At 38.9% G+C, this 15,896-nt stretch overlaps 1 protein-coding gene across 2 annotated transcripts in view; it reads right to left on the reverse strand.

Moving 5' to 3' along the window:
- ALDH1L2 (aldehyde dehydrogenase 1 family member L2) overlaps positions 1-15,896 on the reverse strand; it is a 63,422-nt gene that overhangs the window by 10,521 nt on the left and 37,005 nt on the right. For both annotated transcript variants that reach the window (XM_042247165.1, XM_004006689.5), the window contains 7 exons: positions 13,375-13,445; positions 13,188-13,293; positions 8,990-9,077; positions 5,924-6,017; positions 4,662-4,761; positions 3,951-4,049; positions 936-1,101 (listed from right to left, as the gene is read on the reverse strand). In XM_042247165.1, the coding sequence (XP_042103099.1) occupies positions 936-1,101; positions 3,951-4,049; positions 4,662-4,761; positions 5,924-6,017; positions 8,990-9,077; positions 13,188-13,293; positions 13,375-13,445 (724 nt within the window). The remainder of the gene's footprint in view (positions 1-935; positions 1,102-3,950; positions 4,050-4,661; positions 4,762-5,923; positions 6,018-8,989; positions 9,078-13,187; positions 13,294-13,374; positions 13,446-15,896) is intronic.

Raw genomic sequence — 15,896 nt, forward strand, 5'->3', positions numbered from 1 at the left:
TGTCATTGCTTCTTTGGGATGATATTTGATTTGTTTCCCTATCCCCTGTGCTTCTTTAAATAGAAAACATGACGTAAAGGCATGGTTAGATTCATGGTTAAATGTTTTTGGTAAGAATACTTCATAGGTGATGCTGTGTTCCACACTGGATCCCATAGGAGACACATCATACCCAGCTGTACTGCCGGTACTCAGTCCACTGATCACAGTAAGACAGGAGGTTTTACAGTTGTTGTTTGTTCGCTTTTCTCTCCTTTTGGGTATCATGACATGGAGTCATTCACATACTTCTGTAACAAGTACTGGGTTCAGTTCCGTTCAGTCGCTCAGTCATGCCCGACTCTTTGCGACCCTGTGGCCTGCAGCACGCCAGGCTTCCCTGTCCTTCACCAACTCACAGAGCTTGCTCAAACTCATGTCCATCGAGTCAGTGATGCCATCCAAGCATTTCATCCTCTGCCGTCCCCGTCTCCTCCTGCCTTCAACCTTTCCCAGCATCAGGGTCTTTTCTAATGAGTCAGCTCTTCATTAACAGTTACACAACAGGAATGAATCCTTCCCAGGCTAAACTGGCTAAGATTAAGCCTCACATTGCCAGGAATGAAAACCGCCAGTGCCTGAACAACACTTATCCATTACACTTGCTTACTGCACAGCTAAGGGCCTGTCACATCATTTTATTTGATTTTCACAGCCTCGTAAAGCAGGATGTGCACATTTCATCGCATTTGACAACTAGGGCTCAACATAACTGTTGTCGAAGGTGTCACACCTTAAAAGTGGCCAAGCAGGATCTAGAACATACTTCTTCTGATCATAACATAAATGCCACTGTTTACTTCTGCGGCAAGATGGTGCTGTAATGAAACCTGTTACCGATTATTCCAACTTAAGAAGCCAGGCCTCCAGCATCCCTCCCCTGGAGGTGATCATACCTGGCCTTTGGACTTGTCTTCCTCCGTACACCAGGGTGGCCCCCTCTTTCACTCCAGCTTCACAGTACTGCAGAAGCTTTTCCAGATGGGCCTTATGATTTTGGGGCCCATGGTCGGTAGATCTGTCAAGTGGATCACCAATTTTCATCTTCTTAATTTCTTCCACCTGTATGTCACCCAGTTCACAGAACACAATTGACTGTTAATAATAGCAATGGATACCCTTCACCGAGCTTCCGCTGTGATGGGTGTTGTACTAAGCTCTTCCCAGATGTGTCCTCACTTAATCTTGGTAGCATTGGAGGTAGATATTTATTTCCATCTTACATATGAGGAAACTGAGGATCAGAGGGCTAAGTGACTAGCCGAAGGGCACACAACCACTAAATACTGTAGTTTTCTTGATGTGAAAGCCCAAGCTTTTCACCACTGAGTTTTAAACAGAACACAAGCCACATGCATTATATTAAAATTATCCTGAATGTTAATCCATTAAAATAGCAAACCTGATATTCTGGAATTTTTGTCAATACAGCATACTCTTCATGGCAAAGTAATTTCTAAAATGGTCACATTGTCGCCTTTTTCCTCTTCCTAAATGTGGCAGACTGCCCTCGTGAAAATCTCACGGTATAGCCACACCGGAGGATATACTAGAATGTTCTGATGAAAACCCATCTTTATATGGAATATTCATCACTCACACATGCTCCTTGGTTATCTTTTTTTTTAACTTTAATTTTGGAGTACAGCCAATTAACAATGTTGTGATAGTTTCAGGTAGACAGCAAAGAGACTCAGTCACACATATACAAGTATCTATCTATTCTTTCCCAAACTGCCCTCCCACTCAGGCTGCCACATAACACTGAGCAGAGTCCTCTGTGCTATACAGCGGGACCTTGTTATCCATTTTAAATACAGCAGTATGTACCTGTCCATCCCAAACTCCCTAACTATCCTGTCCCCCCATCCTTCCTGCCCTGGTAAGCACAAGTTTGTTCTCCAAATCTCTGAGCCTGTTTGTTTTGTAAATAGGTTCATTTTGTATCATTTCCTTTTAGATTTCAATATAAGGGAAGTCACACAATATTTCTCCTTCTCTGTCTGACTTACTTCACTCAGAATGACAATCTCTAGGGCTCCTTAATTATCTTAATCTGTTTCTGAATTTCTTGATGTTAAGACCAATTCTAATAAGGAGAAAGAATGGGAGTTACCACAACCCCACAGGGCCATGAATTTTGAATTTAGGTCTGGCTAAAATCCCTCAGTAAGTGCTCAAAAAATAGCTATTGAATAAATAAATTAATTCTGTTCCTATGTGTGCAAAACATATTACTGATGGACTGATAGCAGCAAATCCTTGACATTTCTGGTCTTCAGTTCAGTTCAGTTCAGTTCAGTCGCTCAGTCGTCCGACTCTTTGTGACCCCATGAATCGCAGCACGCCAGGTCTCCCTGTCCATCACCAACTCCTGGAGTTCACTCAGACTCACGTCCATCAAGTCAGTGATGCCATCCAGCCATCTCATCCTCGGTTGTCCCCTTCTCCTCCTGCCCCCAATCCCTCCCAGCATCAGAGTCTTTTCCAATGAGTCAACTCTTCACATGAGGTGGCCAAACTACTGGAGTTTCAGCTTTAGCATCATTCCTTCCAAAGAAATCCCAGGGCTGATCTCCTTCAGAATGGACTGGTTGGATCTCCTTGCAGTCCAAGGGACTCTCAAGAGTCTTCTCCAACACCACAGTTCAAAGGCATCAATTCTTTAGTGCTCAGCTTGCTTCACAGTCCAACTCTCGCATCCATACATGACCACTGGAAAAACCATAGCCTTGACTAGATGGACCTTAGTTGGCAAAGTAATTAATGTCTCTGCCTTTCAATATGCTATCTAGGTTGGTCATAACTTTTCTTCCAAGGAGTAAGCGTCTTTTAATTTCATGGCTGCAGTCACCATCTGCAGTGATTTTGGAGCCCCCCAAAATAAAGTCTGACACTGTTTCCATTGTTTCCCCATCTATTTCCCATGAAGTGATGGGACCAGATGTCATGATCTTCATTTTCGTGGTCTTAGCATTTGAAATTTCAGTAAGTTGTAGTTGGGAAAGCCCATGATGTGTCATGCTGTGCCCTGTATTTTACTAAGGCACAATAGTGAATTTCTGGGCTGCTCATGAGCCAGACACTGCCTGCCGTCTGCCCTTCTGTATGGCTTCCTTGTTTCCTACTCTCATGAGGAAAGATGCCTTTGCTTCTTGGGGGTGGAATTGGGGAATTGGCTCTGAAGGAAAAGAAAAGCTGGGTGCTGGTTTTTCAACTAGAAACAAGTTTGTGATTACTACGACCATAATGATGATACACTGTAGTATGTTCAGAGTTCATTTTTACCACAGAATTCATCTTAATAGTTCTATAAATGCTTCTAGTCTCATATTTATGGAATCATGTCCAACATCAGGGGTTATGTAGGTATGTATCTATCTTAGTGGAGGAAATATATATGCTGTCATTTTACTGTAAATTTGGGATTTGTAAGAATCTAGTGGTATATCTCATAGGCATTTTAGGGATTTATAATAACATAGGGGTATATATTCCATAAATATCAAGGATCTAATATACTATAAATACAGAGCGAGATAAAGAGCTCTTCAGTATACTTTATCAGGTTTTTTAATATAGACCTATAACTTTTTACTATGAAAAATTATAAAATTACATATAAAAGTAGGCAAATAACATAATGAAACTCCACATACCCATCAGTTAGCTTCAACAACTGCCAACCCATGATCAGTTTATTCCCTGACTGACTTCCTCCCCTTCTGCAGTATTTTGGAGCAAAGTCCAGATATCATAATCTAATCTATAAATATGTCAGAAAGTACTTCTAAAAAATAAGGATTGTATTGTTTTTAAAAAATATACTATCACCACTAATAATCCCAGAAGTACTTTGAAAGTAAAGACAATTTCTATCCAACTCACATAGCAAATCTGAAGATGCTTACCACTCTTGTCACAAATTCATCGTGGATGGATTCTTCCACAAACAGCCGACCAGCTGCAATACAGTTTTCTCCTTTGTTGAAAAATACTGCCCCCATGCCCTTTGGCAGTAAAAGACAAAATACTGTTGTTATTTGGGAAGTCAAGGTTGTCATAAAATTGCACACATTAAGAATTGTCTTATCATAAAATAGCAGGCAACACAGAGAAGTCAGAGAAAAAACACAAGCCCTTGGTCTAGTTAGTGATGCTTAGAGATTCTTGGTTTTGATATTTTTAGAAATTTATTTCTCCATTCCTCTTTTCTATCTATGAGTACTTTACAAGAGATGTACCTATCAAGGATGATATACCGATAAAAAGATTTTGTGTTATAAGAAAATGTAGACTACTCTATACATTTAAATGTAATGTTTGTATACCAAATTTTGCTTTTAGAATCTCTACATCAGTTTATATAAATCATCAATGTTTATAAATCTCTTCATCTGTTTGTAAAAACCTGGCTTCCAAGTTTTAAAAAGACCTTTGATTATAATGACATAATTTTTAAAATTAAGTGCCCTGAGCAATCCCAAATCTAAGCATAAAGAGAATGGTTTCTGTTTATGGTCAGATAAAACCAGACCTCATTTTAAGGCTCCTGATAAACAAGAAGCTGAAATGTGTTTCAGAAGTAGGCACCTATTTCACTGGACTTGACCTACTCTTACCATTCGCACAGCCTTCTCAAGTTCACAGTCATTGAATATTATAAGTGGGGATTTTCCACCAAGTTCAAGGGAAACTTTCTTCAAGTTGCTCACAGCACAGCTGGAGAAAAATAAATGGAATATGAGCATTTACTCTCTCGGTTTCTTTCTCTTATTTCTTGGACACAATTACTACTTAGCATGGAAAATATAATTGAGCCTCAGAAATATTAAGAAACTTAGCAAAGACAAAACATGAATGGTAGAATGGTGATGATAGCTGAAGCTGGCTGATGAGCACATTCATGGAGGTTCATTACACTATTCTGTGAGCTTTGTGACTATTAGAAATCTTCTGTAAAAATTGCTTCTTTAAAAAATTCTGTGGTCAAATAATTAGAGATTCTCATGGGTAAATACAGATTCTTTGGGTGTAAGAATTTTGATTACATAAAGGCCTGGCAAAGAATTTAACATTTAACTAGATTACTGGCACATTGGAGGAAAATATCCATTTTTAGAAGTTATTAAAAATTCTGTTTATTACTTCCTATTTGCAAAAATTTGTTATTTAAAGCATTTTAAAATACTTTTAAAAATTCAGAAAGAAGGAAAAAAATCACAAAGTTCCATTCCATGGCTCATTGATGACTGTTTTCTTTTTTTTTAACCATTTTGATATACTTGTTTCTGGTCTGTTTCCAAACACAGCCTTTGCCTTAGTTAACATAGTTAGGATTACCCAATATGTACAACTTTGTACCTTATTTTTCTTTCCATTTACCATTTAATAACAGTCTAGAGTTATTAAAAATTCTCCCTGACCACACAGTATTCCATTATGTTAACAAACTTTAACCACTGCCTTATTTTAGACATTTAGATGGTTTGCATTTTTTTGAACTAATGTTACTGTTTTTCAGGAATGCATTTTATAAATAATCCAGATTTGTCTTTTATATGTCTTTTCAGTTTCTTACTTAGGCTTCCAACACCAATTTGGGCCACAGTTTTAGTATCAAAAATTTTTGTGCCAGATTGTTAAAGCTGCCAGAAGCCTGCAGGCTTTCAATACATCTCTGGTTTTACTGACTTTGGGCTTTACACTTTAGAAAGTATTTTACTGTATTCAAACATTTCAATACCCTGGTGTGATAGGATTTCTCTTCCACATTCGATGTGATTTTTCTCCTTCCAAAAGCACCTTATTTAAAAAAGTAAAAGCAAAGCTAAAGACCTGGTCTAACAGGCTCCTGAGCAAATCAGCACACTAACACCAATACCTCTTCATGATCTGCTTGCCAATCAGAGTGGAGCCAGTGAAACCAAGTTTGCGGATATCAGGGTGCTCTGAAAGGCGCTGTCCCACTACGCCGCCTGTGCAATTAATGGAATAAAACACAAATTAAAACTTCATCAAGGTCTTAGGGTAAAGGTGTCTTTGAATTCACTGAAGCAGTTTTCCAAGCTCTCATTTAAATCTTAGTTTTACATTTTCTATAATAATAAAAGCGTGACAAAAATCTGAATAATGTCCTCTATGCAATTGTCAGTACCCCAAAGATGGGTGTCTCAATTTTTTTAATCTTCCAAAGTAATTTTGATGCAAAAGTAGGAAGTCAAGAAACACCTGGAGTAACAGACGAATTTGGCCTTAGAATGCAGAATGAAGCAGGGCAAAGACTAATAGAGTTTTGCCAAGAAAATGCACTGGTCATAGCAAACACCCTCTTCCAATAACACAAGAGAAGACTCTACACATAGACATCACCAGATGGTCAACACCAAAATCAGACTGATTATATTCTTTGCAGCCAAAGATGGAGAAGCTCTATACAGTCAACAAAAACAAGACCAGGAGCTGACTGTGGGTCAGATCATGAACTCCTTATTGCCAAATTCAGACTGAAATTGAAGAAAGTAGGGAAAACCACTAGACCATTCAGGTATGACCTAAATCAAATCCCTTATGATTATACAGTGGAAGTGAGAAATAGATTTAAGGGAGTAGATCTGATAGACAGAGTGCCTGATGAACTATGGACAGAGGTTCGTGACATTGTACAGGAGACAGGGATCAAGACCATCCCCATGGAAAAGAAATGCAAAAGAGCAAAATGGCTGTCTGGGGAGGCCTTGCAAATAGCTGTGAAAAGATGAGAAGCGAAAAGCAAAGGAGAAAAGGAAAAATATAAGCATCTGAATGCAGAGTTCCAAAGAATAGCAAGAAGAGATAAGAAAGCCTTCCTCAGCGATCAATGCAAAGAAATAGAGGCAAACAACAGAATGGGAGAGACTAGAGATCTCTTCAAGAAAATTAGAGATACCAAGGGAACATTTCACGCAAAGATGGGCTCGATAAAGGACAGAAATGGTATGGACCTAATAGAAGCAGACAATATTAAGAAGAGGTGGCAAGAATACACAGCAGAACTGTACAAAAAAAGATCTTCACAACCAAGATAATCACGATGGTGTGATCACTCACCTAGAGCCAGACATCCTGGAATGTGAAGTCAAGTGGGCCTTAGAAAGCATCACTATGAACAAAGCTAGTGGAGGTGATGGAATTCCAGTTGAGCTATTTCAAATCCTGAAAGATGATGCTGTGAAAGTGCTGCACTCAATATGCCAGCAAGTTTGGAAAACTCAGCAGTGGCCACAGGACTGGAAAAGGTCAGTTTTCATTCCAATCGCAAAGAAAGGTAATGCCAAAGAATGCTCAAACTACCGCACAATTGCCCTTATCTCACACACTAGTAAAGTAATGCTCAAAATTCTCCAAGCCAGGCTTCAGCAATATGTGAACCGTGAACTTCCTGATGTTCAAGCTGGTTTTTGGAAAGGCAGAGGAACCAGAGATCAAATTGCCAACATTTGCTGGATCATCGAAAAAGCAAGAGAGTTCCAGAAAAACATCTATTTCTGCTTTATTGACCATGCCAAAGCCTTTGACTGTGTGGATTACAATAAACTGGAAAATTCTGAAAGAGATGGGAATACCAGACCACCTGACCTGCCTCTTGAGAAACCTGTATGCAGTTCAGGAAGCAACAGTTAGAACTGGACATGGAACAACAGACTGGTTCCAAATAGGAAAAGGAGTATGTCAAGACTGTATATTGTCACCCTGCTTATTTAACTTATATGCAGAGTGCATCATGAGAAACGCTGGACTGGAAGAAGCACAAGCTGGAATCAAGATTGCTGGGAGAAATATCAATAACCTCAGATATGCAGATGACATCACCCTTATGGCAGAAAGTGAAGAGGAACTAAAGAGTCTCTTGATGAAAGTGAAAGAGGAGAGTGAAAAAGTTGGCTTAAAGCTCAACATTCAGACAACGAAGATCATGGCATCTGGTCCCATCACTTCATGGGAAATAGATGGGGAAACAGTGGAAATGGTGTCAGATTTTATTTTTGGGGGCTCCCAAATCACTGCAGATGGTGATTGCAGCCATGAAATTAAAAGACACTTACTCTTTGGAAGAAAAGTTATGACCAACCTAAATAGCATATTGAAAAGCAGAGACATTACTTTGCCAACAAAGGTCCATCTAGTCAAGGTTATGGTTTTTTCCAGTGATCATGTATGGATGTGAGAGTTGGACTGTGAAGAAAACTGAGCACTGAAGAATTGATGCTTTTAAACTGTGGTGTTGGAGAAGACTCTTGAGAGTCCCTTGGACTGCAAGGAGATCCAACCAGTCCATTCTGAAGGAGATCAGCCCTGGGATTTCTTTGGAAGGAATGATGCTAAAGCTGAAACTCCAGTACTTTGGCCACCTCATGTGAAGAGTTGACTCATTGGAAAAGACTCTGATGCTGGGAGGGATTGGGGGCAGGAGGCGAAGGGGATGACAGTGGATGAGATGGCTGGATGGCATCACTCGATGGACGTGAGTCTGAGTGAACTCCGGGAGTTGGTGATGGGCAGGGAGGCCTGGCATGCTGCGATTCATGGGGTTGCAAAGAGTCAGACATGACTGAGTGAGTGAACTGAACTGAAAGTAATTTAAAAAACTGAAATGGGACACCATAGGGTAGTTTTATCATGTTGTACAACTTCCACCCTCCCACTCAATTCACCTGCCACTGTATTTCCACTTTAAGATATTAGCACATGGTGAGTATGTTTCTATTGCACTGTTGCTAAACTGTATTTAGTTTTAATATTTTGGATTGGACAGAATGTTCATTCAGGTTTTTCCATAGGATGTCATGGAAAAGCCTAAATGAACTTTTTGACCAATCCAACAGCTATGTCAGGACAAGACTCCAGTGGGAAAACTCAATTACCCTTGACTGTTTATTAGTTACAGCAAAGTAGGTTCTTATTGGCTTACCTGAGCCTGGAATGATGTTGATTACCCCCTTCGGAAAGCCTGCTTTAACAGAGAGCTCAGCAAACTTCAAAGCAGTCAAGGGTGTGACCTGAGCAGAAGCAGACAGCAATTGCTTTCTTCAGACTCCGTCCTGTCCTGTGGATCAATACCTAGCTTTCCTTTTATGGCCACACAGTGTGGTGGGTTTTTTTTTTTTTTTTTTTTTTTGGTGGTTTTTCTTTCTTACTAGAGTTTATTTTTTCTCTTACTTTTACATAATTTCTGACTTATAGCAAAGTTGCAAAAAACAGTACAAAGAATTCCTATGTATCTGTCACCCAGATTCCTCAAATGTTAATATTTTACTGTTTGCTTTATCCTCTTCTTCTCTCTGTGTGTTTTTGAACTGTTTAAGGAGTATGATATAATCCCAACATCCACAATATATTTTACTTATTTGCTTAGTCCTAAAATATACAGAAAATATTTTGAAAATTACTAAGCCACATTGCTATGAAAAAGAAGCCTACTAACTTGAATACTTATTTACAGTGTTTCTGCCTCCAGTCTGAGGCCATAAAGTCCAAATGTCAGTCAAAAGTTTCTTGGGTTAGTGCTTCCTCATTGCCTTTAGCATGATGCTGTTATTAATTTGAAATTTAGCTTTTTTTTTTTTTGTATTCAGTGTTGGCATCCATGTTGATTATATTTCTTTTCTTTATTTGCTCACTTGTTGTTTTGTAGAGTATGGGAAACATGCTTCCAAAAGTGAGGATTATACAGCAGTACATTCAGAGATGTGTTGTTCTCCTGAACACCCCTTCCCCCATCCTTCCTAGGTCATCCTCCCAAGTAGTTAATCAATCTCATTAGGCTCTGATTTACCCTTACCATGTTTCTTTTTGCTCAAACGAACCCATAATATTTTCCCTTTCTTTTTACCAAAAAAAGTGGTATAGTTATGGATCTCATCTTAAAGATCTCTTACAGCAATGCATATCTCAGAAGCAAAATGAGAGTAATATGTTTACACTGAAAAACCAATGCTGATTAAGTCTTAAATTAGTATTCTGTTAGCTTGGTGTCAAAAAATGGAATGGACGAAAACTGAGTTGTGAATAGAAAAATAGTAGAGCTTCTATTTATATATTTTAACAGAGGAAGATAGGAAATAAATCTAACATAGCTAACAGTTAATATGGGGCTAGATAATGGTGCTCTCACTCTGTCTGAATGAAGGTCAGATGATCACCGATCACAGGTAAGTGCGGTGTCCTAGGAAAGAACAGAAGCTCACAAGGCCGAGGGACAGACTGTGGCTTCCTCACTTGCTCAGTATGCTTTCAGAATAGTGCCATGTGTTGGAGTTCACAGGCCTGCTTGCATATTCATAGTCTATATTGTTGTTTTAGCTAATAAAATGGTCAAGTGACTGAAAGGGACTCTATACAGAAACTGCATAATAAATAGTAATATTAATATGACAAACACAAGCAACAACAATAAAAAAGCAGGGTTAACATTTTTCCTCCTTCTAGTGACAGGTCCATGGCAATAAACATTATGATGTTTAAAAAAAAGTCAACGTAGTTATACCTGATGAGAAGTTTTTCAAATGCTCAGATATTTAAAATTGGCAAGAAGATATTCAAATAGTGCTTTATATCTACTATAGTTAAAGAGAATCCTGGACCAAAGTGTATATTTTTATGCCTTAGTATGAAATCATCATGATTGGAAAGACTTTTAAAAACTATCCTGAATCAGTAATTTCCATGGGACAGAAATTTTATGTCTTTGTCACTGATAATATGCCTGACAATTAGTGTGCACTCGATACATGTTTGTAATTTTTTAATATTCCGTGGAGTCATTGGAGTTTTCCAATGCTTAGCACTCTCTTTGGATACCACCATCTAGTGGTTCTCAACTCTGGCCGTACCTTAGAAATGAATGTGAGGAAGTTAAGTAATACCAAGGTCTGGTCTCTGACCCAGACCAATTAAATCACAATCTCTGCCAAGTGGGGCCAAGGTATTAGTATTTTTCAAAGAGAATTCTAAAATTTAGAATTTTAAATTCTAGAGAGAATTTAAAAGACGATTCTAATGTGCAGCCAGGATTGAGCACTGCTGGGCTAAGTTACCCGCCTCCTCTCTTCATTTTACTAGTTTTTTGCCGTTTAACGAGTGCCGCTGCTTGGGAGAAACAGCATTCGTACAGGATGCTGGTGAATTACTCAGTCCTTGTGAAAGAATGAGCCAATATCTATCACACAAAACATGGATCTATTAACTAAGTGATTCTGCTATTAGGAACATATCTTACAAAGATAGTTGCACATGTGCATGAAGCTGTATATTTTTTTCAAGTAAAAAATTTTTTTTGCTGTGCTGTGTGTGGGATCTTAGTTCCCTGACCAGGGATCAAACTCACACGCCTTACACTAGAAGCTTGGAGTCTTAGTCACTGGACTGCCAGGGAAGTCCCATGATGCTATATTTAAAAGGTTATTAATTGTAACATAGTTTATAACAGCAAAAAGGTGGGAAAATCTCAATGTCCATTAATTAGGTATAGGTTAAATAAAATAGTGTTTGTTTTTTATACTGGGCTTCCCTAGTGGCTCACATGGTAAAGAATCTGCCTCCAATGAGGGAGACCAGGGTTCTATCCTTGGGTTGGGAAAATCCCCTGGGGAAGGAAATGGCAATCCACTCCAGTATTCTTGCCTGGAGAATTCCATGGATAGAGGAGCCTGGCAGACTATAGTCCATGGGGTCGAAAAGACTCGGACACAACTGAGTGACTAACACATTTTTTACACTGAAAACTTTTTTTTAAAAAGTGTTTTCCCTTTTTGGTAAGTATGTATAGAGTGCTTCTATTTTACTTCATTTTATTTTTATACTGTATTATATTGTGCTAAGAACACTTAACATGACATCTACCCTCTTAACAATTTGTTTAGTGTACAATACAACATTATGGTTGTTCAACTGCTAAGTCATGTCCGATTCTTTGTGACCCCATGGACTTCCCAGCATGCCAGGTTTCCTTGTTCTCCACTATTTCCTGGAGTTTACGCAAATTCATGTCCAATAATATGATGTATAGCAGACCTCTAGAACTTGCTCATCTTACATAATTGAAATTTTATGCCTCTTGATTAGCAATTTCCCATTTCCCCTTCTCCTCCTGTGTGGTTTTCAGTTGGTTAAAAAATATTTTTAAAAACATTACCTAATTATTTAATTTTAAAAATATGCTTGTATACACAGAGAATATATCTGAAAATACCTCAGAAACTAATAAATAACAAAAACACTGGTTGCCTTAGGGAGGTAAATTTGTTAGCCAGGAGAATAAGAGGGAGACTTTTCATCATCTATCTCTTTGTATTTTTTTAATTAAAAAAATTTTGAATATATCTTTTTTTTTAATGAGGGAAACAAGATGGCTGGAGTCACATGACTATGTAGTTATTCTAAATGAAAAAAAAACTTTTTTTTTAATCCTAAAAGAAGAAATAAAACAATAATAGGTGGCAAACTGTAGACTCTTATTGAATAGAGACCAAGTTTTCCCCACCAACTTGGGTACCTCGGAGTGTTCACGCCTGTTCACTGTCTGGAGGAAATGCTTAGCCGGATGTTAAGTTTGCTACCACATTTTTTTTTTTTCTTGAAAAGTTACTCTAGCATTAAAAAGATGTTTTTGAGAACTCTATCATTTGAATTATTTTTAAACTAACTTCCTGTTTTCCACATATATATATATATATATATATTTCATACAGCTACAATTATGTATATTATTTGCATGATTTTCCCACATCTTCCATAACTTTACAATATTTTAATGCCTGTATAAAACTGCTTTTGGTATTTCGTAACTACTCTAAATAACTCCGTCAGTTCGGGGCCTGTGGCATTTTGCAAGCATTGAACTGGTTTGTAGAAATTCAGGGGATTTCACTGACATACACTATGCCTGCTTCCATTGTCATGGAGGTTTTAAAGTTTGGAATCCCCATTTTGGGTAGCTATTAAAAATGAATATTTACTAATATGAAAAGATGCCCAGGATATATGGGATATATGAAAGGATATATGAAAAGATGGTATAATATATGACCCCATTTTTTTCAAGAAATAATATTTGTCAACGTACATCTGTGGGAGGGGGTAGATGCCGCACCTGGCCTCACATGTCTTACCTGTGCTGGCTTGAGCACTAAGGTGTTGCCTGCTGCCAGACACGCGGCACTCTTCCATGCCAGCATCATCAGCGGGTAATTCCAAGGGATGATAATTGCACAGACTCTGCAAGGGGAGAAAGAGACAGCCTCAGTCCCCTCAAACTAACTTAATACACGTCACTCAGAGGCACTCTCCTTGTCTTACCCAAGAGGCTCCTTCTTGGTAAAGGTCAGATTGCGATTTGGACGGGCCTGGTTGATGGGAATTGTGGAACCCTAAAGAATAAAAAAAGGTTGATACTACTTTACTAATTTCATTTTTTTTCCTTTGCCATGCAGCATGTGGGATCTCAGTTCCCCAACCAGGGATCAAACTTGTACCCGCTGCACTGGAAGCATGGAGTCTTAACCACTAGACGGCCAGGGAAGTTGCTCCTTTATTAATTTAAATGAGTCAATTTAATCTCAATGAATCCATTTTCTGTCTGCCTCTCTTACTTTCTCTTAGCTGATATTAAAAAAAGCAGTGTTCATATGGGACTCTATTCAATGTTAATGTGTCAGCATGGATGGGAGGGGAGTTTGGGGGAGAATGGATGCGTGTATATGGCTGAGTCCTTCCGCTGTTCACCTGAAACTACCACAACATTGGTAATCAGCTATATCTCAATACAGAATCAACAGTTTGAAAAAAGAAGCATTGTTCAATTTATAAGAAACATAGCCACACCTAAAAAGGAACTGCTATGCCTTTCTCAAAAGAACTAAGACACAGGAGAAAAAAACCACATAATTCTAATTTGATCATCAGTCCCTTGGACTGCAAGGAGATCCAACCAGTCCATTCTGAAGGAGATCAGCCCTGGGATTTCTTTGGAAGGAATGATGCTAGAGCTGAAACTCCAGTACTTTGGCCACCTGATGCGAAGAGTTGACTCATTGGAAAAGAGTCTGATGCTGGGAGGGATTGAGGGCAGGAGGAGAAGAGGACGACAGAGGATGAGATGGCTGGATGGCATCACTGACTCGATGGACGCGAGTCTGAGTGAACTCTGGGAGTTGGTGATGGACAGGGAGGCCTGGCGTGCTGTGATTCATGGGGTCACAAAGAGTGGGACACGACTGAGCGACTGAACTGAACTGAACTGATTCCCAATTCCTGGGCATGGCAGAGAATGTTAATTGCCTGCCCAATATCTGTTCTCCCCTCTGTTCTTAGTAACAGAAATCCTTGATTAATAATGGGGGTGGCAATGTGCCAGGTAAAGTACTCTGTTCCCCAGTTTCCATAGCAAATAGTGATGATTAACGGAAGATGTAAGTACAAAGCGCTGGAAGGGGAACACTCTTTAAAGTAGGCTGACTCAGCTGAAACAAGTGCTGTTTTACCCATTCCCTCACTTCTTCATTCTTCCTTCCAGAGTGTTGCTAAAAAGGCTGGTGCTGCAGTGGCTATCATGACACCAAGAGGCAGCCATGAAGGTAGCCAATCACATGGTACTGAGGATGGCCTGGCAAAGAGACAGAAGGAATCTTCCCCTCTCAGACTAGTCTTGATTGCCTGCTTTTGGACTCCTTGAAAGTGAGATGAAAACAGACTCCTTGGTTGGGTTTTCTATTATATGCAGCTAAATTTGATCCCAACTGATTTTTTGGCAGTAATCTTGAACTGAAACTATCCGTCTGTTTTGCCACATAAAATATTGTTGCTGTTACTAATACAAGTATATAATCTCTCATCTGAAACCCTAGGGTCAGGTGTGCTTTGGGATTCAGAATTTGACTTTAGAAACATAATATAATGCATAAACAATACCTTATATAATGTTATAATATCTATAACCCCCATTAATGTCTGGGGTAGCCTCCCATAATCAAGCATATTAATATTTATTCAGCGCTTTCCTGGTAGCTCAGCTGGTAAAGAATCCACCTGCAATGCAGGAGACCCTGGTTTGATTCCTTGGTCAGGAAGATCCTCTGGAGAAGGAATAGGCTACCCACTCCAGTCACCTTGGGCTTCTCTGGTGATTCAGATGGTAAAGAATCCACCTGCAATGCAGGAGACCTAAGTTTGATCCCTGGATTGGGAAGATCCTCTGGAGAAGGGAAAGGCAACCCCACTGAACACTTATTCAGGGAACTATGAGTATTCACTCTAAGTGAGATGAATAAAACTTATAGACTTATGTTGGTTTGGGTAAGATTTTGGCACCAAATGAGTTTGAGTCAATCAAATCAATTTTCAGGTTTCAGAACTATTTGGATTTCATAATTGAGAATAAAGGATGGACTTAAACTGCTCTTACTAAATACTTATGACTTTGTAGCTGAACAATAATAAAAACTACACTTATGTGCAAGACCTACTATAGTACAGACTTTAATTCTGTATATATTAACTCGTAGTATATAAACACTCATTTCCAATTCTCATAACGTAGTTTGCAAGGTATGGATTATCATGACCATTTTACAGATGAGGAAAGTAAGGCTGAGAGAAGTAAATAACAACAACTGCTAGTAAGTGGCAAAGATGAGGCCTGGAACCAGGTTGTCTCTCTGATTCTATAAAAATGGTGGTACAGCAATGTGACCAGAAAAAAGTTTCCCAGTATCCTTAGTAGATAGAGACAGCCAATGGGAGATACAAGCACAAAGTGTAGGGAGGATGGGAATGCTTTTTAAAGTCCTTTTACCTTTCTCCCTCTTCCCCACTTACTCCTG

This window comes from Ovis aries, chromosome 3, assembly GCF_016772045.2.
Source record: "Ovis aries strain OAR_USU_Benz2616 breed Rambouillet chromosome 3, ARS-UI_Ramb_v3.0, whole genome shotgun sequence".
Taxonomy (NCBI): Eukaryota; Metazoa; Chordata; class Mammalia; order Artiodactyla; family Bovidae; genus Ovis; species Ovis aries.